This window comes from Gobio gobio (genome assembly GCF_949357685.1).
Source record: "Gobio gobio genome assembly, chromosome: 6".
Lineage (NCBI taxonomy): Eukaryota > Metazoa > Chordata > Actinopteri > Cypriniformes > Gobionidae > Gobio > Gobio gobio.
In genome coordinates this window covers 45,550,590-45,575,075 of record NC_137102.1, presented here as the reverse complement: position 1 = coordinate 45,575,075, position 24,486 = coordinate 45,550,590, and the positions used below count along the sequence as shown (strand labels likewise).

The following is a 24,486-nucleotide window of genomic DNA, read 5'->3' as shown; positions in this document are numbered from 1 at the left end:
CAGTAACCAAGCATGCAGCACAACAAGTCCGATATTAAGTTAATGAGTTAGGTCAATAATAACATTAAGTCAATTGTAATAATAAATAATCATAAAAATAAGTTATCTGATGTGACATGCAGGTAAACAAAATGTTGGTATCTTTTTTAGTAAATGTTTTATTTTTATTGTTTTTATTTTATTTTCATCAAAGTCACAAACCATCTGCAGTTCCCTGACGTAAACCCTGGCTAATATTTAATGCACTTCATGTTGTTGATAACAAATAATCGAATATATTTTACACTACATTTTACAGTGTCGTTGTTACATATGTTTACATAGCAATAACAGTAAATTATGCATAATGCAACTAACCGTAAACCAAACCCTAATCCTACCCGAACCATAGTACATATAGTTACTAAATATTACTCAGTATAATTACACTGTAACAATGACACCTTAAAATAAAGTGTAACCTTTCTATCTCTTTGAATTTTTAAATCACTATGATACAAGATTATCCTATTCAAATCAATGTGATAAACAAGTTCATAAGTAATCTAAAAAGTAACCAAAAAGTAAAACTAAAATGAGTAAACCGGATTTAATTACTAACTACAAGTTTTGTCATCTAATCTGTAATCAGTAAATGACTACAATTTGTAAGTAATCTACCCAGCACTCCTGGCGTGGTTATATAAATCTGATAAAGGCTGCAAAGGAACAAGCAGAAGTCCAGAAATTGTGATAATCTACGATCGAGCACTGGCATGCTTGAACTGCCATCAGTCAGGAATTGGCCCATAAACTGATATCCAGCATATCAACGAGAATTGCAGAGGTTATGAAGAAGAAGGGTCAACACTGTAAATATACTGATATTTTGCAAGTTGAATGTTTTTGCCAATAAAACCATTAAAACTTATGAAATGCTTATCATTGGTTTCCAGTTGTCTACTAATCAGTAGCCTAGATACCATAGAAACATGTGAATTTTTTTTTTATGTCACTAGCCCTAATAAAACTTTGGCCATGACACGACCCAACCAAACTTGTGGCGATACATGCTGAACGCTAGATGGCGTTCCCTAATCAGAATCAGATTCAGTGAGATGTTTTGATAGGTGTTTTTCAACCACCAAAATAATGAAATCTCATTAGAGAAAAAAAATATTTTAAAAAGTCCTCTTCAAGGCTCTTTTAACATACTGAAACGTGATAAAACTCCATCCTATTTCAAAGAAAGAAAGTGAAATCGAAATAGAAACGAACCTACGTGGAAACGCCCTGTCTCTGCCATAATATCAAGCTCAATAGCCTCATCTGCTGTGACAAATAAGCTATAGCATACATAAAAGACAAGATAAAACATTTTAACAAACGTTGAACAAGCTGTATTATCCATAATATTTGGTAATGGTAAAAGAGTTCGACAAAACGTTGAAGTATATCATATTTAAATATTCTTCCAAATAATCACCTCAAATTCTTTTCGAGGACGCACGCAGGTCCTATAGCCTACTTTTCTTTTGCAGATCCTACACTGAGGTAAATTCTGCAGCATCACTATTTCCCGGAAAAACTGAGATGGCACTTTTGAGACGGAGCTGACCACTATAAAACCCCACCCTTAAATATTATTCACGCTGTTAAGTCGGAACCATCTGAGACACGAAGAAAGCAGGTAAGTTCTATTTTAAAAAAAGAAGAATCCTTTTTAAAATTTACTTTAGCAGACACAGGGTATTTCTTCAATTCTTCAACTTCAGCTTAACTCACATAAACATATAGGCCTAATCTGATTTGTGTAATTTGTTTGTAATTTTTTTTTTTTTTTTTAAGTTTGTAAAAATGTTTGTAATTTTCATATTTCAAGATTGATTTATAAATTTTAAGACTGAAAGTGCACTGCAGGGCCACTAAAACCTATTGAAAAATTGCACACACACAAAAAAGAAGTGTACAGGGACTTTTAATATGACTTTCATAAAATAAAAATAAAATTCTGCAGTCTGTCAGTTTTAATAAAATACAGTCGCTGGGACATAGAACACCCAATATTTTTAGTTTAGTTGTTTGAATGGATTTTATCCTTGTTACAATAGGCTACTTCCCTAAAAATATTTTAGAAATAATTATCTTTTGAAAGAATACCTCTTTTGGCATTTCAGACCAACTTGAATGCAAACTATACATGTTCATAATGTATGTCACTGTTTTGAAAACAAAGAGAGCTGTAAATAATACTTGCCAGTGAGGAGCTAATGCATAGAACAGCACAGCATTGCAGATATTCTCCAGTTAGTCCACTGCAGAAGAATGACACTACTGTATAAAGGCTATAATTAGAGCTGAAATGTAACTTAGTGACTGACTAACAACAAAATAAATGAATAACTATGTGGAATAGAATTTCTAAATAAATAATGAATCATATAACAAATAAGTAACACGTTGTATTATTCTACAGAGCCCATTTGTGTTTCAGCAGATTTTGAATCAGCATACATAGTACTTTCACTTTCAATTGCTGCATTGCAGATAGGCCAGTGAGAGTGCATCTTTTTCCCAATCTACCATGCATAGAGCAGAGGATAGGAAGCTGATAGGCAGAAAATATGTTTAGTTGTTTCTCATTCATTTGTATGTGGTTGCAGTTGTTTTCAAGGTTTATGCAGGCTTAAAGATATTACATTTTTCTTCAATAGAGCAGCAAATGTATAGACATCCAACAAGGACTTTAAACTCAAAGGGATTTGTGACTTCACCTGCCTCTCAATAAGGTAACCAATAATAAAGCAATATAACATGAGCAAGAGTTACAATATCATATCACAGCTATACTGAAATTCAGACATTGGTGCATTGTATGGTAAGTGTGGGTCATTTTTTTGTGTTCGGGTTTTACCTAGGATCATGTCTTGCAGTGGATATATGTCAGCTCCAGTGTGTCTCATCGAAAATGATGAAAACGGGAAGCTGTGTGTGAGGAAAGATGCCAAAGACATTCTGGGTGCAATCGAGGAGCCGGTGGTGGTGGTGTCTGTGGTGGGACTCTATCGTACGGGGAAGTCCTACCTTATGAACCGCCTGGCAGGACAACAGTCTGGTGAGAGAAACTGTTGATTTTGTTTTATCGTGCTTTTATTGAATCCATTTTGTCCTTTTCCTTGGTGTCCTGGTACAGGAATTTATCTTGAAATAGTTGATTGGGGAGCCGCTACCTAACCCTGCTTCACTGTATACCAGGCTGGTACAATGAATGGGTGTTTCAATTTTAAATGACAGGCATCATCCCCTGTATTATGATTTCCAGCATCTTCCATCTAATGACGGTTTGGAGTACCGCAGTGTACAACAAAATGGTAAAAGAACAGCTTTGTCCCTGTAGTGATTAATCATTATGAACAGTAATAAGATGAAGTAATAGGGTTATTATGATATTTAGTGTTATTTTTTTGTGTGAACTTCACTGAAACCTAATTTCCCTGCTGGTATAAAATAAAGAACCTGAACTGCTGAAAGTTTCTCAAGTGCAGAACATGCTGTTATGATAATGAGGACAGAACCATATGTCTGTGAATATCTGAAAACAGTAACTGCATCAAGTGTTTGAATATTTAAATTATAATTATAATAATATGACTGACCCAGGCTTTGCTCTTGGCAACACTGTTGAGTCAAAGACCAAAGGCATCTGGATGTGGTGTGTCCCTCACCCCAAAAAAGAAGGACACACTCTGGTGCTGCTGGACACAGAGGGACTGGGAGATGTGGACAAGGTGAGCACAGTCATTGACTAGGGGAGCGTGGGGCACAACCTAACACGGGGTTAGTTGTAACACGCATGTTTTAACCCTTTCCACACATGCCAGAATAACGAAACTTAGTGTATTTACAAGTTGCCATGTCAACATTATTTAGATAAAAAATTGCGCCAAAATTAAAAAATCTCTGGAAGATATTAGTGAACATTTATTTAACCATAAAAGTATATTTCTTACTTAAGTTTAGTTTTCATCTCTGTTTTTTTGTGTTTATTTTAAATAAGAAAAATCCGATATTATTGTAATCTTATATCTGTTATTTAACAGTTGAGATAGTTCTTTAATGCTGATCTAACCAGCAGAAGACACGAGCCGCGGTTTAAATCCCAGTTGCGCAGATGGGGTGCGTTGTGACACTGCGTTACAATGAGCCCCTATTAGAAATATGCCATTATATTCTATACTTTTATGAATTCTTTTGAGAAACCATGAGAAAAGGTGAATAATGACTGAGAGTTAATGTTCAGAAATGATTCGTTATTATTATGTTTTTAAATATGCTGTTTAGCTGTATTTAGCGATGTGTTTGTTGTCAAACTCAAAAATGAGTATATTTTTAATTATTAAAAAATGCCATTATTTTATTTAAAAAAGTTAATAATTGTATTTTGTTGACAAAATATTTTAGTTTGTCTTGGATATTTTTTTTATCATTTCAGGTCACTTTTTTAAGCTGTCATTTGGTCATGTTACAATGTGCCCCACCACATGTTACAATGTACCCCACCTACATGTTGTCACATTTCACTTCCATTCTTTCAGGGTAAATCAAGAAAAAAGTATACACTGCATTAATGAAACAAAACCACATAATTGTACTAGACGTGTGTGCAATTAATGTGGGAAAAAATAAATACTCTGAACCCCAAGTGGATTTACACAAACTGAGAAAGTCAAAAAGCGTTGTGCCCCGCTCTCCCCTACTAATACTAATTTCCCAGTATCAGTTGCCATTTGTTTCCTCGGAAGGTACAGTATTACGTTTAATGGCACACTGAATGAAACTGTTTTGATCTAAAAACACTGATCTGTGTGTTTCAGGGAGACTCTAAGAATGACGGCTGGATTTTTTCTCTGGCTGTTCTGCTCAGCAGCTCTCTGGTGTACAACAGCCGCGGCACCATCGATAACAATGCCGTGGAAAATCTGCAGTATCTTTTAATCTGCCACATGTAAGACCCTCTTTCATTTATACAACCTTTGCAAGATGCTGTTATTTCTCAATGTGCTGCAGCTATGTTAGTGAGCTCGCTGAGCAGATCAAGATCAGATCGGCAGAAGCAGGAGACGAGGGAGAAGAGGAGGATTCTCAGTTTGTACAGTTTTTCCCATCATTCATCTGGGTGGTTAGAGATTTCACCTTGGTTTTGGAAATTAATGGAAACAGAGCGACAGAGGATGAGTACCTTGAGTTTGTCCTCAAGCTGAAGAAAGGTATTCTAAACAGAATTACATTTAAGCATTTGGCTAATGCTTTTATCCAAAGCAAATTACCTACATTTTATCTGTTTTTGCTTCCACTGATAAACAAACCCATGATATTAGCATTGCTAGAGCCATGCTCTAATGTTTGAACTTAAAATGTAAGTTAAAAAAGAGTTTATTTGTAAAAATAAACATGAGCAGGCTCAATGACCCATGATGCTTATTCTGGGAGGTCAATGAAATAACCACTGATGCATGCCATCTAGACTACACACTAAACAGATGCGATTAATTTTCATTACTTGGTCACATATTTATCTGCACACACAGCCAAACTGAATATACTGTGCATAATGTTACACATTATATAATGTTGAATAATTGTTACAGATACTGCATTACATAAATAAATCTGTTTTTGTGTAAATGAACAATGCCTGAAAAACTGATTTGGGAAAATATTTATTTCTCAAAAATGACCTTTTTAGGTGTGGGTAAGAAAATTAGTGACTACAATCTGCCTCGTGAATGTATCCGGCATTATTTCCCTAGCCGGAAGTGTTTTGTGTTCCCATTTCCTGTTACCTCCCCGGAAGACATGACACGCCTAGAGAGCTTACAAGAGCAGGACCTTGCACAAGAATTTCTGGAGGCCGCAGGTCATTTCTGTGACCACATTTTTTCCATCAGTGCTGTGAAAACATTGAAAGGAGGACACAGAGTTACTGGCAAATGTGAGTGTATTACCAAATGTTCTTCAGATAGTATGGAGCATTTACTATTAAAATGCTGTCCTCTGCAATTGTTTGTGTGTGTTGTCAGTGCTTGGGCACCTGGCTGAGATTTATGTGGATGCAGTCAACAGTGGTGAAATGCCCTGTCTGGACAATGCAGTGGTTGCTCTTGCAAATCTAGAGAACCAGGCAGCTGTTCGAGAAGCTTTGAAAGTGTATAAAAGTGGGATGGAAGAGGTAAGACATGCACATTGTGAGTTTTTTTTTCTATGGTCATGTTTCAAAAAGACTTTTATTTTATCCTTCACTGTGCATATCTGTGTTTTTATACAGGTTAATAATCATATTTAAAACTTTGTATACATTTTAAACATGTCTCTGAAATCAGAACCACTGATTTCGGCTTAAAAACTGAATCCAGTGGACCTTCGAGTAAACAAACAGTATGTTTTAACAGGTGAAGAATACATTCCCAATCAGTATAGATCATTTTACCTGTGAGCACCAGAAATTCAGCAGTCTGGCCACTTCTGAGTTCATGAAACGCTCGTTCAAAGATGACAAGGGGGGATACCTGAAAAATCTGGAGGTGAGCTTTAAATATAGAAGACACACTCATACTTACACACTCATGTATGCATACTAGCATATACACAGATGAGCCAAAACTTTATGACCACCGGGCACCGGCCTAATATGGTCCAGTGTGCTGCCAAAACAGCACCGACCCGCCGACGCATGGACACCTGAAGGTGTCCTGTGGTCTCTGGCACCAAGACTTTAGCAGTAGATCCTTCAAGTCCTGTAGGTTGCGAGGTGGAGCTGCCGTGGATTGAACTTGTTGGTCCAGCATATCCCACAGATGCTCAATCAGATTGAGATCGGGGGAATTTGGATGCCAGGGCAACACTCATCATGTCCCTCAAACCGTTGCTGAGCAATGTGTACAGTGAAGTAGGGAGCATTATCCTCTTGAAAGAGGCCACTTCCACCAGGGAACACCCTTGTCATGAAAGCATGCAACAATGTTTAGGTAGGTGGCATGTGCAAAATTTACATCCACATGAATGGCTGGACCCAGGATTTCCCAGCAGAACATTGCCCAGGGCATCACACTCCCTCCACTGGCTTGTCGTTGTTCCACAGTACATCCTGATACCATCACTTCCCCAGGTAAACTGCACAAACTTACACATCAGTCAACGTGATGTAAAACAAAACAGGATTCATTTTACCAGGCCAGGTCTAGTTCCGACGTGCGTCTGTCCATTGTAGGCACTTCCGACAATGGACAGGGGTCATCCTAGGCACTCTGATTGGTTTGCGGCTACACAGCCCCATACACAGCAGTGTGCGCTACAGTGTATGTTATGACACATTCCCCCATAACCATCATTACATTTTTTTGTGATTTGTGCCACAGTAGACCTTCTGTTGGCTTGGACCAGACGGAAGAGCCTTTTCTTGCAGACTAGTGCATCAATGGGCGCCCAACACCCTTTCGCTTGTTTGTGGTTTGTCCCTCCTCTGACCACTGCTGGTAAATTCTCACCACTTCTAATCAGGAGAAACCCACAAGCTTTGCCTTTCAGAGATCCAGTCGCTTTGCCATAACAATTTGGTTCCTTTCAGAGTCGCTCTGATCTTTATTCTTGCCCATTTCTCCTGCATCCCATACATTGATTACGAGAACTGATTGTTTGCTTTATCTAATCAACCCAGACCTTAATTAGAAGATGTTCAACGCTATTCGCTCATAATGATTTGGCTCATCAGTGTATATGAAAGATTCACATGGCATTGAAATGAATGGTAATGTTAGCTATAGACTGTCAGGTTGGAGATTGTTTTGTTAATATTTGGTGACTACATAAATTCCCACATCCATTGGATTAATACAACTAATTCATACAGCAGTGTACACAAACACAGTGTCCAATACATTCAGTCTTTGTATAAGTGTATGTATGCATGTTTGAGATTTTATTTCTGTTTTATATGTTTATAGGAAGCTCTAAGTATATACTACGTAGACTTGCTGGAAGAGAATGAGATAACATCGGAAAGAAAGTGCCGAGATCTGCTAAACAATCTGTTCTCTGACATGAATAAACGGCTGCAGAATGGAGAGTACAGTCAGTCTGGAGGATATGAACTCTACTGCAGAGACAGAGACGCCATCGTTGAGCAGTACCGCAGAGAACCGAACAAAGGTGTAGGGGTGAGGACACTTTCAGTGTGTATTTGTGAGTGTATGCATTTGTGTATCTACACTCTAGTGCCTCTTTACATCTGGCATTAACATATGTTTTGTATCCGCATAGTATCTGTATTCTCTTTACACTGTCATTCCAATTAATCTCCAGTATGGATAGATAGAAATATGATTATGCCTATCTAAGTAAAATGCAAATCAGTATTATGTATTTCATGACATTTAAAATTTAAAATTTTAAGAGATAAGAGATAATTCAAAGTGCTTTAATTTTTTTCTTGCGTTTCTTTTCTTTATGAACCCCTACCTTAGTAAAAGTAGTAAACGAGATCCCAAGTGTAATCTAAATTTTATAATCACATTTTATCAAAAGTACACAAAAAAACTTAATATTGTGAAATATTATTACAATTTAAAATAATGGTTTTCTATGTTAATATACTTTAAAATCAAATTTATTTTGGGGATGTTATACTGAATTTTCATCAGCCATTACTCCAGTCTTCAGTGTCACATGATCCTTCAGAAATCATTTTTATATGCTGATTTATTATCAATGTTGGAAACTGCTTAGGATTAGTTCACCCCAAAATGAATATTTCCTGATAATTTACTAATCATTTACTCAAATGTTCATCTCTTTCTTTCTTCAGTCAAAAAGAAATTAAGTTTTCGGAAGAAAACATTCCAGGATTTTTCATCATATAATGTTTTTCAATTGCAACCAAAATGCTGAAGGTCCAAATCAATGCGCTTTGATGGGCTTCAGAGGCTCTGCGTGATCCCAGATGAGGAATAGGGTCTTAACTAGCAAAACGATCAGGTCATTTTCAAAACAAAACAAAAAATAATATACTTTTTAACCTAAATTGTTAATCTTGTGCAGCTCTGCGAGGTGCTAAGGATGGAGTAATCACGTAGGAAAGGTCACGGCAGATGTAGGCAGAAGTACCGCCCACGTGTTTACAAGCGCTCGCACGAAGACTAATACAAACGTGGAAAAAGTGTTGAAAGTGCCTCTCGCAGTTCAAAATGCTTACGCTACGTCTGACAGGTGTAACTGGTAGCGTGAGCATTTTGAACTGCAGAGGCACTTTCAACAATTTTTCTTACACAAACGCATCGATTCGCTTCAGAAAGCCTGGAGCATGTAATTTGATGGACCGATGCATTTTTATGGACTTCAAAAACAGAACAACAATCGCTGCCATTATAAAGCTTGGATAAGCCAGATTAGCCGATTTTATTAGTCTGAAAGAAGAATGTCATATACACCTAGGATGACTTGACTTGAGTAAATCATGGGCTAATTTTCAATTTTCGGTGAACTAATCCTTTAATATTCACAGACACTAACAGAATAAACTTACCTCACAATCCTCAGCTGGATCCGTTGCTACTTGAAATTTAACATCTTTTCTTCTGAGGTAAATTATTCCAGGATTATTCCCCACCGCGTCTCAAAACGATGTTATGTACATGCACTAAACTTTATGTGTTTATTCGAGTTGATGTAGGCGGGGATACTTGCATGGAACGCGTCAGTATTTGACTTTCAAAAGAATGCGTGCTCTGTGGGTGTGGCTGCATTAACACTAATGAAGAATGGCTGGCGAACGACTGACATCTCTCTCTTTTCAAACAGATTACATAAACAGAGAATATTTGTTTTTGATTTGGTTTACATTATTTAAAATATGACATTTCAACCTTTCTTTAGACATATGCCTCATGTTAGTGTGAGAAGTATTCACTAAGTTACAGTTCAGTTTCTAAAGTGTATCAGAATAGACTTCATGGAGAGGCTGCAGATCACGCATCATGTTTATTTAGCAAAAAGCACAACATTTTGTTTATATTGTGAGTATACACAAATAAAAGTAGAAACTTAACAGATTATAATTATGTATAACACTTGCCTGAATGACCAAAGAGTATTTTGAGACTCTTTTGCACTGATAAGAATTTTTTTTGTCAAGTTTTCACATTTCAAGTGTCAAGTTTCACATTTTGTCAAGTGTTCACATTTTCTTTTGTGAAATAAAAAAAACAACAACATCAACGTCAACAGACTTAATCGTGCACAGCAAATTTCAGGAGTTGAAAAATCATGAGTTAGACAAAAAAGTGTGAATGAGTTAAATTTGTTGAGTTATTTTTTTAATTTTGACTACCGTGTGTGTTATTGGATACTCCCTGGCTGTGTTGTATTTTGGCGTTCATTCATTGGTGTTCAGGAGCGTGTTTTAACACTACATCTGGAGTTACATTTTGAGAAGTGCGTCACGACACGACCCTGGTTCTGCAGCACAAATAATGGACTTTCGGCTTCGTCGTGACTGAGGTAGGTAAAAGTGTATATATACAACAACAAAAAAACTATTTCAACATGTTCTATATTTTCTGACAAACACGTTTTGTCATAGCTGTTACGTTATATACTGTGTACTAACGTCAACGACCATGGCAACGTATGAACGTAGCCGATAACTTGTTTCAAAATTTTAATTGCCTATTTGCGCAGACTTTTTGTCGATGTAAACCAGCTAACCGTCTTTCCATTTGCTTTGCAGAGAAACCGGATAGAATGGCTTCAGCCAAGTGCAAGCAAAACTCAAGTAGGCAGGCTATCTGACGTTTCACATGGGGTTTATTATCAGCGCCACTCCCGTGCACACATGGGGTTAGTTTGCAACACTTTCAAACGGCAACGCCGTCAAATTGAAGTGGCGACTCAGCTCAAGAAACCTGTTCAGCTTCCACACTAACTTTAATGCCGACGAGGTAACGTAATTCACTCTGTTAGCTGCCTATATGTTTTGCTGTTAGATTTTACAGTATGACAGCAATTGTTTTCAAAGTGTGTCCATGCAATGAATTTCTGAACCAAATGTATGAATTTGCTCAAATAAAGGCAGTAAATCAAGAGTATGGTGTTCAGTGTAGTCATTTCCACATAAAACATATTGTGTTAAATAAATGTTAACTCTAAGAAGTGTTAAATAAAATGTGTTTCAAGTGTTAATTTTTAACACTGGTAAGGAGTTTATATTATAATTAACTACATTTCAGAGTTACAGTTACTCTCCGTAGGATTAGTATTTTAACTCCAGAAAGAGTTAAATTTTAACTCTGAAAAAGTGTTAAAAATTCAACTCCAAGAGCAGAGTTATTTTAACTCTGCGCTGGAGTTTATTTGATGGTCACGCATGTACACTCAGATTGAGTTGATTTTAACTAACAGGGAGTTTATTCCAAAAACCAGAATTTGCTGTGTGATGTATATGATTATTAGCAGTGTAACCTCATTGAATATTACTTGTATAACTGAAAAATGTATTTAATGAAAACACATTTGCATTTAAATCGTCAAATATGGTCATGATCCAATCCAGTGGGTCCTCAGGACTGGATTTTAAAACCCTCTGGCCTAAAATACGTATGTTTATATATGCAGGCCGAGGCTGTACTGAATGAGTGTCTGAATGAGCGGGGACCTGAAGCAAACAGCATCCTTTGCACAGACACAAAACTCACTGAAAATGAGAGACAAATTAAAGGTAAGTTTATTTAATAAGTTTATTATAAGTACAACACAACCTATTAACACAACATCAGTGGCTTTTTGAGGAAAATGAGATACAGAGCAAAACTTGCTTAGGGTTGAGGGTATAATTTTTCTGTCTCTTTCTATCTTGACTTAATGTTCAGAAGAGAAAGCGAATGCAGCTCTGCTGGAACAGAAATATAAAGGGGAAGAGGAGAAACTTATTGAGAGAGAACGAATGATGGTGGCAGAGAATGAGCGACATGAGGACAGGGTGAAGCAGATGGAGGAGAAGTTCAAACAGGAGCTGGAGCAGAAGCAGCAGGAGAAGGACAGAGCCATTGAGAGCAAACTGAAGGAGCGGGAAGAGATGCTAAACAAAGGCTTTAAGGAGAGAGCTACAAATCTTGAAGAACAAATAAAGAAGTTAAATAACGAAAAGGAACACTTACGTGGTGGTGGCATTTTTAAGGAGTATGTGATGCCATTTCTCCATCCTCTTGTAGAATTGATACCCAACCTCCTTATGCAGAGATCAATGATAAAATGCCTCAAAGCTAGACGTTAAATGTTAAAAACCAAATATCTGACTTGTATTTTCCATTCACTGACATCTTCATTCTAGCAGTAGCCTTCAAAGACTAGCAAACCCTTACAAAAAAGAAGTATAATTCAAGCATTTTATGACGTAGGGTCTATACTAAAGTAATGTTCAAGTATAATTAAGTATACTGTATGTTTTAAGTATACTAATATCAATGTGTACTAGTAGTGAACTTGTAAGTGTATTATTTCAATACTGCTTGGGACTAAATTGGCCCACTTTTAGTATATAAAAGTGTATTATAAGTGTACAATTAGTAAACTTTAAGTGCACAACTAGGTTTCTCATTTGTACTGCATCTGTCCTACAAGTGAACTTATAAGTATACTAGTAGTTTACTATTTTAATACTGGTAAGACATTTTTTAGTTTATGGAAGTACACTGAAGTGTATTCTTAGTAAATTACTACTAGTTTAATAGTTTATACTGCAAGTATACTTCTCAGTTTAAGTGATCATAACATAACGTAATTATACTTAAATTTACTATTTGTATATTATTTTGGCACTTTCAGTATACTACTAGGTTCAAATGTAGATATACATTTTTTATACTTTAAATATACCTTAACTGTACTTTGACTAATTTTAAAAAACATTTTATTATAGCATTATGCATCCTTTTTATCAACACTTGTGGGTAGGTTTCATAAAGAAAGGTAGCCTGACAAGCCAGACCCACATCAAGATGTTTGGTCTGGAAACTCACCATTGACAGGGCTCAGTCCGAGTGGCGGGATAAACGGTTGTCTGTCAAATTCCCTCTACACGCATTTGGATAGCGCCACAACCAACCGAAGCGGAGCAGTTGATAGATTAAACTCCGAATACATCTTCCTTTCTTACGAATGACTTCAGTGCCGTTCTTTGTTCTTTCCTCAAAGAAAAGCTTAACTCCAAGTCTTCCAGAGTAGCGGCCAAAACCGATTTGAAAGATGCTGATCATCAGCTTCTTTGTTTACCTGTAGCACCAAGAACCTCTGCAACTCCGCTCCGTCATTATGTTAAACTCGCCCACCGACTCTACACACGCTGTGATTGGCCTGACCAGAGTTTGGTTTTTCCAGCTCTCAGGTCTACCGAGAGTTGCTAGACTACACTCGCGGCAAAATAAATGTTCTGCCGCTAGGGTGCGTCTAGATTTCTAAGCTAAAAGAAAGGCAACATTTTAAACAAAAAGTTTAAACGAAAATTTTTGTCAAAGACTACGCCTTGATCAGATTCAGAATGGTGATCAAAACACAGATGGAGTAGATCGAGTCCATCAACACCCCAAAGCTTCACAGTAGTTTCCTCTTCATGGGTTTGACATTTTATTTGGTTACATTAAGCAATTTTGATTTACTGTTTAATGTTTGATGATCGCGTCATATTACATTTGTGTGAGCAATCTTCTATCACTTGTTTCAGCTTCTTCTTCTCCTGTGTTTTGAAGATTCTGTACTCTTTCAGAAGATGTGTAATAGCGCCCCCTATCGTATAACAGTGAAAACATGGATAGCTGGAGAATTCAGTCAATGGTGGGGAAAGAGCAAAGTGATTTTTAGTAAATTCCTATATACATTACCAGTGGACTAGCCCACACAAAAAAAATCTAGATACGTAGAATTAGGAACATATCCATTTTATATCAATATTCAAATTTTCGAACAATGTAAGTTTAAGTATACTTGACTTATACTGACAGAAAAGTCTAAGTATATTTGGCCTATACTTGTACTCAATCTTTTGATCGAGATAACTTAAAAGTATAATTAAGTATTCAACGTATACTTGGCTTGTAATTGTGTTTAATCTTTTGATTGAGTAACATATTAAATATTTTTTTTTACATAGTCTTTTTAAGTGCAATTTTAAGTATATTTGTGAGAAGTACATAAAGTATATTTCTGAGAAGTATATAAAAAGTAGACTGAAAGTATGCTTTCTTATTTTTTAGTTTAAAAGAAGTATACTAATACAACACTTATAAACTTATTTTTCGTAAGGGAAAGCATGCGCTTTATAGGGCACATAGTAAATGAGCTGATAATTCTGAATATATGCACCCTTTGAAAGTGCAGCATGTAATTTCTACACTATTTGCGACACCTGTTGAATTTGCAAAATGTGAAGGGCTTGTTATCCAATTCACTTTCTATCGTTTGGACAAACAGGTAGTCCCTCCCGACTCAAACTTACACAATCTAGGGGTGTAGAAATTAAGCATTACATTCACAAAAAAGCATTTGTTGGAGTTGGTGGTTTGAATCCAAAGCATGCCTCTGTTTGCCATTGATCTGACAAATAGGTAGTCCTGTCCCAAACTCACTCCATTGCTAGAGTGATTTGAGAAATGTTTAAATGTGGAAATGCCATTTGTTCGTTCCCACCAGCTGTTAGTTCTGGAGAAAATGGTTAGGGTGCTTAAACTGGGAAATGAATTTGTTAGGACTGTAAACAAGATTTGCAGAAAGTTGTTGGGATCGACATAATGATGAAGTGTCCCTGAACTAGACTCAAAAGTTTTCAAAAGTGATATTTTCTGGACTAAGGGATTCCCTTTAGACTAAAAGATCATACAAGAATGTGGCTCAAAGTCATTCATAGGTTGCCAGTTACCATACAGGTAGGGTCATTGAACCTGTTGGTAACTGTTACATTACATCAGTATATAGGTGGCATTCATCACTGATGATATTTTCTTGAGATTTTTTTTATGTTTATGTTTATTTTCAACAACAAGGGAAATGTGTAAAAGGAAGTGTCCTTTGATTAGTATTCTTTCATTAGTTCCTTTTTTTGCTTTGAAAAATTGTGCTTATGTTGCAATAAAAAAAAAAAAAATGTTATAGCCCGCACATGGTCAAGAATGGGTCAAAGGGGTATTTTAAAATAGCAAGCTGCATGAGACGTGCAGATATTGATGCTCAGCAAAGACCATGCACCTTTTTTGATTGCAATATGCATATGTGATCAGACAGTCTAGACTTAGAAAATGCTTAGTACAGTAGAGTGAAAAAATAAATAAATAATATATATCATTTGATTAGCTTAGATCATTATAAGCTAATCCCTAAATCAGTGTATCCAATTGCCGTGAGGAAAACTTCTGTAACAAGCTTTTTTTGGGGGCAGTCTTTGTTGTGTGCTCCCAGCCAGCTCTTAATAAAACTTTATTCCTGAAAAAATAATTTGAGAGTTTTTGAATGCTTGAATGCTGCAACTAAAAAGCACTAAAGATTGTAAACTCAGATGACCATAATCAAGGCTGTGATAGCACTCAGGGTGCGACAGTAATATTCTGAGTTAGTATTAGGGCGGTGATAGTGTATATATATGTGTGTGTGTGTGTGTGCTTGTGTGTATGTTTGTTTCAGAATCCACCCCTTCTATATATATATATATATATATATATATATATATATATATATATATATATATATATATATATAATATATATAATTAAATTTATTATCAAAGCCTTAATATTTATCCTCCTACATATTAAGATGATTTAAATGATTTCTTCTAGTTTGATTGTTCTCTAAAGTATTTGGTTTCATTCCTTTTAACTTACTGATATGCTTTTATTTATATTTATTTTATATTTTATTTTATATATTTATAAGCTTTCATTTTTCTTTGCATATTCCGTCACTAGAATAATGGTGAATATTGTCTGTACCTCTTACTGAGAGAAAGCACATGTTATCAGTATGTTTTGGGAAACTTTCTGGTCAGAGCTGGAGCTCAACCAACTCCAACCTTGGAGAGACTGTGTTTCTGTGTATGTGCGTAATATTCTGTGTTACAGATCAGTATTGAAGGTGTACAACGGGCATCCTAGGGAAAGTGACAGTATGTTGTTCTGGGCAAGCTGGGACCTGCTCCAGACCTGGAAGGTCACTATGTTCCTAATTCCGGGGTGAAAGCGTCAACAAGTGATCTTTGGAGGCGTGCATCTGATTAACTGACAATGTGTGGAAAATGTATCATGTCTGTCTATTTTCTGTCAGCCAATCTGAAATGTAACCTAAAGCTAGACCTTAGGAAAGGGCACTCAAAAAAATGACTTGTTGAATTTACTCAAAAAAGCAGCATCAAGTGGTTCCACGCAACTATATTGAGTAATTTTAGTTATATGAACAAAAGGAAGTCAAGTAAAGCTGACAAAATGTCTTTAAGTAAATACAAACCATTTTAATTTGTCACTGTTACTGTCACAGATGCATCAGCGTCAGACCTCTACACTCCGCCCATCCGCTCCGCTTCACCCGAGTTCTGATTCATCGCACCTGTGTTCATCACCTGTCCCTAATTCCCCATCACTGCACTTCCTGTTATAAGCACCTTCAGTTCCTACAGTCATTGTCAGGTCTCGTCGATACTACATCGCCATACTGACTCACTCACTCGATCCTTACCTTCAGAAGACTTACCTGTGTTCCTTCATCCGACGATCCTTCCTCAACCAGCCTGCCTTCTTCAGATCACCAGCCTTGAACTTTCACCATCCCGACTTCCATCCTGCATCAGATAAGAGACTCATTCAGAACACTTCATCAGTTACCGCTCCAGTTTATCTCATCACTTCTTCCTGTCTGCCGTGACCATTATATGTTTGTGTTAAATAAATATCCTTTCAACTTACCTGTTTGTGTCATTCAGCAACCCTGACAGAAGACCTGACCAAACATGCACGAACCATCTGGTCACGGCGACGGAGAAGCTTCCACGCCGATCTTCACCACTGGATCCTCACCTGTCACTTCATCACCCGCCATCAATTCTTCTTCGTCTGCCTCTGTCAGTCCCATGGCCCGGCCAGCGCCCTTCTCTGGCGAGGAGGGGGAGTGCAGCGGATTTCTCCTGCAGTGCGAGCTGTTCATGGAGATGAACGCATCACAATTCGCCTCCGAGAGATCTAAGGTAGCTTTCTTCATTTCCCTTCTCACTGGAAGAGCATTGCTTTGGGCACAATCGCTTTGGGAAGCGAAAGGAGCTGTGACTGAGACCCTGAACAACTTTATTAGTCACTTCCGGGTTGTATTTTCTCCAGTCGCTAATGCTTTATCAGTTCATGATCAATTATTTCATCTACGACAAGGCAAGTCATCTGTTTCTTCATATGCCCTTCAGTTTCGAACCCTAGCAGCCTCTAGTGGATGGAATGAGCCGGCTTTAATCACCGCCTACCGGCAAGGGTTAGATCATGAGATCCGGTTACAACTCACCATTCATGATGATGCCATTGGTTTGGAAAGTCTCATTCAGCGTTCCATCAGAGTGGACCAACGCCGCACTGCCTGTTTGCTCGCTCAACCTGCACTGCCTCCTCCTCGTCCTTCCACCACAGTCAACCCTCTAACACCAGAACCCATGGACCTCAGTTCTGCACATTTATCAGCAGTTGAACGCCAGAGACGTATCTCTAACAACCTGTGTCTATACTGTGGATCCGCTGGCCACCTGCTAGTCTCTTGTCCAGTTCGTCCCCCACGACCGGCGGTGAGTACAGTACATCTTCCATCACCCATTTCTCAACTGAATTACACTACTGTTCAGATCTCACATCGTCAGCACTCTCTTCCAGCACAAGCGCTAATCGACTCTGGGTCCGCTGGTAACTTTATCTCCCGTTCCACTCTTCAAAAGCTACAAGTCCACCATGAATCCATCCCGCAGTCTCTTCAAGTGCATTCCATCCTCGGCAGACCGCTCGGTCGTGGGAGGATATGTCACCGCAGCCCCTCTGTAACAATGAAAGTTGGTTGTCTTCATCAAGAGGAATTGTCTTTTCTGGTGTTGGAGGGTTCTACGGCAGATATCATCCTGGGACGCCCGTGGTTGGAACTTCATTCTCCAGATATCAACTGGTCTACGGGAGAGGTTCGTCAATGGGGAAGTAACTGCTTTTCACGCTGTTTATCTCAGGTTAAAAGGGTGTCTCACCATCACTCATTACCCGTCCAAAAGATTTCCATGTGTACTACCTCCATTGAAAGCCCAGCTATTAACGACCATCATGAGATTCCTCACAGTTACCGGGCGTTCCAGGATGTCTTCGATAAGCAGCTGGCCACGAAACTTCCACCACATCGGCCATGGGACTGTGCGATTGACCTACTGCCTGGGGCGGTCCTACCGCGTGGTAAAATCTACCCACTGTCCATCCCAGAACAGAAGGCCATGGAGGAGTACATCGAGGAGGCACTTCACCAAGGATACATCCGACCTTCTACTTCCCCTGCTGCTTCAAGCTTCTTTTTCGTCGGTAAGAAGGACGGAGGCTTGCGCCCCTGTATAGATTACCGGACCCTCAATAATTCCACCGTCAAGTATAGGTATCCTCTTCCTCTGGTCCCAGCCGCCTTGGAACAGCTTCGTGGTGCAAAGGTATTCACTAAACTTGATCTCCGTAGTGCTTATAATTTAATTAGAATTAGAAAGGGAGATGAGTGGAAGACCGGATTCATCACTCCTGCAGGCCACTATGAGTACCGCGTCATGCCCTTCGGGCTGTCCAATGCTCCAGCGGTCTTCCAGGGGTTTATGAATGAGATATTTAAAGATTATCTGAACCAGTTCGTTATAATCTACATCGATGATGTCCTTATATATTCTACCAGCCTGTCTGAGCACCGCCTTCATGTCAAGTCAGTTCTCCAACGTCTTCGGGATCATCAGCTGTATCTAAAACTTGAGAAATGTGAGTTCCATCAAGAAACCCTCCACTTCCTAGGGTATGTGATCACTCCTCAGGGAGTCACCATGGACCAGAGGAAGGTGGATGCCGTTGCCAACTGGCCATTACCCATCACCATCAAAGAGCTGCAACGATTCCTGGGCTTCGCAAACTTCTACCGTAGATTCATTCAAGGTTACAGTCAAATCAGTGCTCCTATCACCTCACTCCTGAAAAAAGGGGCCAAGTCTCTGTCCTGGACCTCTGAAGCCACCCAAGCGTTTGATGTGTTGAAGCAATCATTCAGTTCCGCTCCTACCCTTGTGCATCCCAATCCAGATCTTCCTTTCACCGTCGAAGTGGATGCGTCCAACACTGGGGTAGGAGCGATCCTCTCTCAACAGCAGGGGAAGCCTCCTCGACTCCATCCATGTGCCTTCTTCTCCAAGAAGATGTCCCCGGCGGAGCAGAATTATGATATCGGCAACCGGGAACTGCTGGCTATCAAGCTAGCTCTGGAGGAATGGAGACACTGGCTGGAGGGAGCGAAACATCCCTTTATAGTCATCACAGACCACCGAAATCTGGAATACCTTCGAGAGGCCAAAAGACTCAACACTCGTCAAGCTCGCTGGTCCCTTTTCTTTACAAGATTCAACTTCAAGGTAACATACCGTCCAGGGGACAAAAATGTCAAGGCTGATTCACTATCTCGTATACATCAACCCGATACCTTCACTCCAGAACCAGAACCTGTCCTCCCTCCAGCCTTGATTGTTAGTCCCATCCAGTGGGGTATAGATGACCATATAGCCGACGCCACCCGAACCGAACCTGCTCCGCCGGGAGGGCCAGTGGGACGGACTTATGTTCCCACGCGTCTACGTCCGTCCCTCATGGACTCGGTCCATACTTCGCTGGGCTCTGGACACCCAGGCAGTCAACAGACCCTCTCGCTCCTTCAACGTCGGTACTGGTGGCCCAGTATGAGCCAGGATGTGTCCCAGTACGTTAAGGGCTGCTCAGTCTGTGCCATGGCCAAGGTCCCTCGTCGGCTCCCAGAAGGTAAATTAGTACCCTTGCCTATTCCAACCAGGCCGTGGTCCCATCTGGGGATAGACTTTGTTACCGATCTCCCTTCTTCTCAATCTCAAACATGTATACTGGTGGTTGTTGACCGTTTCTCGAAGGCCTGTAAACTCATCCCTATGCCAGGTCTACCCACTGCCTTCGAAACGGCAGAAGCATTATTTAACCAAGTCTTTCGTCACTTTGGGTTACCAGAAGATATCGTCTCCGATCGCGGACCTCAGTTTATATCCAGGGTATGGAGAGCCTTCTTCAACCTTCTGGGAGTCACAGTCAGCTTGACGTCAGGATACCATCCCCAGTCCAATGGCCAGACTGAGCGGAAGATACAAGAGGTCGGACGGTATCTTCGATCCTACTGCCATGACCATCAAGACTGCTGGAGCAGGTATCTACCCTGGGCCGAGTATGCACAGAATTCCCTTCAACAGTCTACTACTGGTCTCACGCCGTTTCAGTGCATACTCGGCTTCCAGCCGCCCCTGTTTCCCTGGTCAGGTGAGCCTTCAGATGTTCCAGCAGTCCATCATTGGTTCCAGGAGAGCGAGAGGGTCTGGGACTCAGCTCATGTTCATCTCCAAAGGGCTGTTCGGAGACACAAGAGTCAGGCCGACGCTAGAAGATCTGCGACTCCGAGGTATCAACCAGGGCAAAAGGTCTGGCTCTCCACCCGGGACATCCGTCTCCGTCAGCCCTGTCGTAAGCTGAGTCCCCGATATATAGGTCCATTCGCAATACAGAGGCAGATCAACGACGTCACCTACCGGTTATCACTCCCTGCACACTACCGCATCTCACCTTCATTTCATGTCTCCCTGCTCAAACCCTATACTGATCCTTTGTTTCCTCACTCCTCAGAGCCTGGCGCTGATGAGGTACCTCCTCCTCCCGTGGACCCCGCTGACGAGAACATCTACCAGGTCCAGGGCATTCTCGATTCCCGACGACGGGGCAATCAACTGGAGTACCTCGTGGACTGGGAGGGTTTTGGACCTGAGGAGAGATGCTGGGTTCATCGTGATGACATACTAGACCCTATGCTCCTACAGGACTTTCACTCATCTCATCCCAATCGTCCGGCGCCGAGAGGTCGAGGTCGGCCCCGTCGTCGGGTCTTTCGGCCCTCAGGAGCTGGCCGTGGAGGAGGGGGTACTGTCACAGATGCATCAGCGTCAGACCTCTACACTCCGCTTCACCCGAGTTCTGATTCATCGCACCTGTGTTCATCACCTGTCCCTAATTCCCCATCACTGCACTTCCTGTTATAAGCACCTTCAGTTCCTACAGTCATTGTCAGGTCTCGTCGATACTACATCGCCATACTGACTCACTCACTCGATCCTTACCTTCAGAAGACTTACCTGTGTTCCTTCATCCGACGATCCTTCCTCAACCAGCCTGCCTTCTTCAGATCACCAGCCTTGAACTTTCACCATCCCGACTTCCATCCTGCATCAGATAAGAGACTCATTCAGAACACTTCATCAGTTACCGCTCCAGTTTATCTCATCACTTCTTCCTGTCTGCCGTGACCATTATATGTTTGTGTTAAATAAATATCCTTTCAACTTACCTGTTTGTGTCATTCAGCAACCCTGACAGTTACATAATAGTTATATGTGCAGTTTACTTAATAATGATATGTTCAATTTATAAAAGTTTATTATGTTATGTAAAAACATTTATCGATTTAATTTACCTTATTAAATTAACTACTTGCTCTACCAGTGTAAGTGGAAAACTATTAAATAACAACAAGCATATTTTTAGAAACAAAATGCAAAAATAACTTAATTGAAGGCAGGAAGTCCATCCAATAAGTGTGTATATGAGTGCCGACATCCTAAACACAGGCACCTAGTGACCACAAAATTACAGAAACTCCCCTAAATGTCCAACATAATTGAACATTAAACACTAACATAAACTCACAACATCTTTACCTTTACTGAAAAACATAAAGTAACACTTCCCTAGGTAAAGAATCCCTAAATTTACTCTCCTAATGCAGTCCCTTGCAAAGCATGCTAGGAACAGATCTAATGCCTAGTTTGTTCGTTTCACTCAGCAATGTTAAGTTGACCGAACAAACACTTATTAAGTACATTTACATTTTACATTTATGCATTTGGCAGACGCTTTTATCCAAAGCGACTTACAGTGCCCTTATTACAGGGACAATCCACCTGGAGCAACATGGAGTAAAGTGCCTTGCTCAAGGACACACTGGTGACCGCTGGGATCGAACCAGCAACCTTCTGCGTATCAGTTCCATGGTTTAACCCACTGGAACCCACAATCTCACATTTCACATCTCATATGTAAAGCTGACAATACTCATTTTTAGTAGAAACTCAGTAAACGTAAGTTCATTTAGTTACATGAGTTTTTTAAGTAATGTGAGCAAGGATTATTTGAGAGCAACTAACAACAGTGAAAGTTCATTTTTTTGATTGCGTAAAATGTATGTATGGAGAGAGTGCGGCCTACAAACTCCTTGTGAGACTTGAAGCTGGCTTCTGCTGATGAAACTTCAAACTATTCTTTCGTACATTTTTATTTAATTAATTACTCCTGACTATTGGTCTTCATTCTTCACAACTGGTCTTAGGTCCTAAACTGTTGTCCCCTATAACACAGTGATGTCATCGTCCCTCTCAGTTCAGTTCTCATACACTGGGAAAAATGACACTGAATTTTATGTTTTTAACATTGTTCGAAACAATTGTTTAATTAGATGACTGAATTACTGTTCTCAGTGGGTTAAACAGACCAATGCTCATTGAAAAAACTGTTATACACATTATATGAAAATTAAATACTGTTGCTACCTCTTGTAGTACCTAACGTTTTTTTACTTGAAGTCAGCTTTAAGTAAAGGTGAAAAAATAAGCTACTGTGTTTGGCACTGTTGCATTGTCATTTTAAAGTGAATAAATGTTTTGTATTGAGATGCTGGTTTACTGTTTCATGGTAATTTAAAAAAATGTAGAAAATAATTACATTTATATATATATAAAAAAAAGTAGCTTGGAAAAAAGTAACTTAATGTGTGGGTTACAAGGAGACATTTGTAAATATTACTTAAAAGATTATATTGGATATACTTAAAACTATAATTTTCTAAATTGATCAAATTGAGTTGCTATTACTTAAGAGTCCAAGTTGAAAACATGCTAAGTCTAATAGGATAAACACAAATAAAATGAGTTTAAAATACTCAAAAAGCTGATGTAAATAGTTGCCTCAATTTTACTGAGTAAAACGGGCACAGTATTTTTTACAGTGTACAATAGTGTCAATAATATTGCTGAATATTTAGTGTCCCCACTCCCCAACTAAGCAAGCCAAAAGCCAATGGCGACAGTGGCAAGGAACCAAAACACCCAAAACCTTGGGAGAAACCAGGCTCAGTGTATGATTATGATTCAGGCAGCATTACAGGTCAGAAGTCAGATTGGATCGGAACATTCAGAATATTCATCCAGTTCCATCTGGTTGAAGATTGGAGTCATTACGGCGGTATGGAGACGGGTTTGTTGAGGATCAGTGCCACTGGCTGTCGTGTCGATGAGGCCTTCACGGGGGACAGTCTACTTGACACGATCTCTGCTGACACTTCAGGGATGCGCTGTGTCTAGGCACAGGTCCACCATCTGATTTGGATCCGGTTGACTGCAGTAAATCTCAGGATAAACAGAAAGACTAATATTAGTGTAGTAGATGCCATTCTTCTTATGATGTAACGAGTACATTGGGTGTTATAGGAAGTGTTCTCGGTTCCGGCTTTTCACTGGGGTTATTAAATCGATCAGCTTCTGCCATTCTTCAGATCTCAGGGCCCTGCTCTATCTTCTATAGACTTCAATTTGTAGGTATTATACTCAGATCTGGTCAATTACAATATTTAGTTATACATAGTTATACTTTATTATTCTGATACTCATTTGAGTCATATCTTTTGATTTTATTATTGTTCATAAAATAAAGTTTTTATAAGATTGTATTATCATTTTTATTACCTAAACATTCAAATTAATCTTTGAAATCATCTTTGACTCATCTGATATAGAATTTTTATTAGAAATACAGTATCTTTTGTGGTATCGTAAACATGTCGCAGTCTATCATTCTATGGGAATATCACATCTGCATAATATTCTTCAACTTGTATTTTCTATCAATATTAGAAACCTTTGAATTATTATGTTATACAGTGAAATTACAAAATTGTATTTAAACAATAAACTAATTGTACATGCATCATATTAAAAAGAAAGAAGATAATGAAATAATTGTGGCAAGAGTTTGGACATAAGCCAAAAAAAGATAAGGTAGAGAACACGTCAATGAGGTCATTGGTGTAAAATAATAATAGGCCTAATAGCCTAAT

The 24,486-nt window shown here is 39.0% G+C and overlaps 1 protein-coding gene across 1 annotated transcript; it reads left to right on the top strand.

Moving 5' to 3' along the window:
• Positions 1-1,611: 1,611 nt before the first annotated feature.
• Positions 1,612-15,501, top strand: LOC307127540 (guanylate-binding protein 1-like). Its single transcript, XM_079818813.1, has 12 exons — positions 1,612-1,669; positions 2,694-2,768; positions 2,898-3,094; positions 3,640-3,767; positions 4,854-4,963; positions 5,047-5,246; positions 5,726-5,971; positions 6,060-6,208; positions 6,429-6,560; positions 7,980-8,192; positions 11,644-11,746; positions 11,898-15,501. Exons 3-12 carry the CDS (start codon positions 2,902-2,904, stop codon positions 12,299-12,301), a joined length of 1,878 nt encoding a protein of 625 aa, XP_079674939.1. The 5' UTR covers positions 1,612-1,669; positions 2,694-2,768; positions 2,898-2,901; the 3' UTR covers positions 12,302-15,501.
• The last annotated feature ends 8,985 nt before the right edge of the window (positions 15,502-24,486 follow it).

Bases quoted from the DNA above. Each gene is read 5' to 3' on its own strand.
- LOC307127540 (XM_079818813.1), top strand. From the start codon at position 2,902: ATGTCTTGCAGTGGATATATGTCAGCTCCAGTGTGTCTCATCGAAAAT. The intron at 3,768-4,853 runs GTGAGCACAGTC...TGTGTGTTTCAG, and splicing joins GACTGGGAGATGTGGACAAG to GGAGACTCTAAGAATGACGG. The intron at 6,561-7,979 runs GTGAGCTTTAAA...ATATGTTTATAG, and splicing joins GATACCTGAAAAATCTGGAG to GAAGCTCTAAGTATATACTA.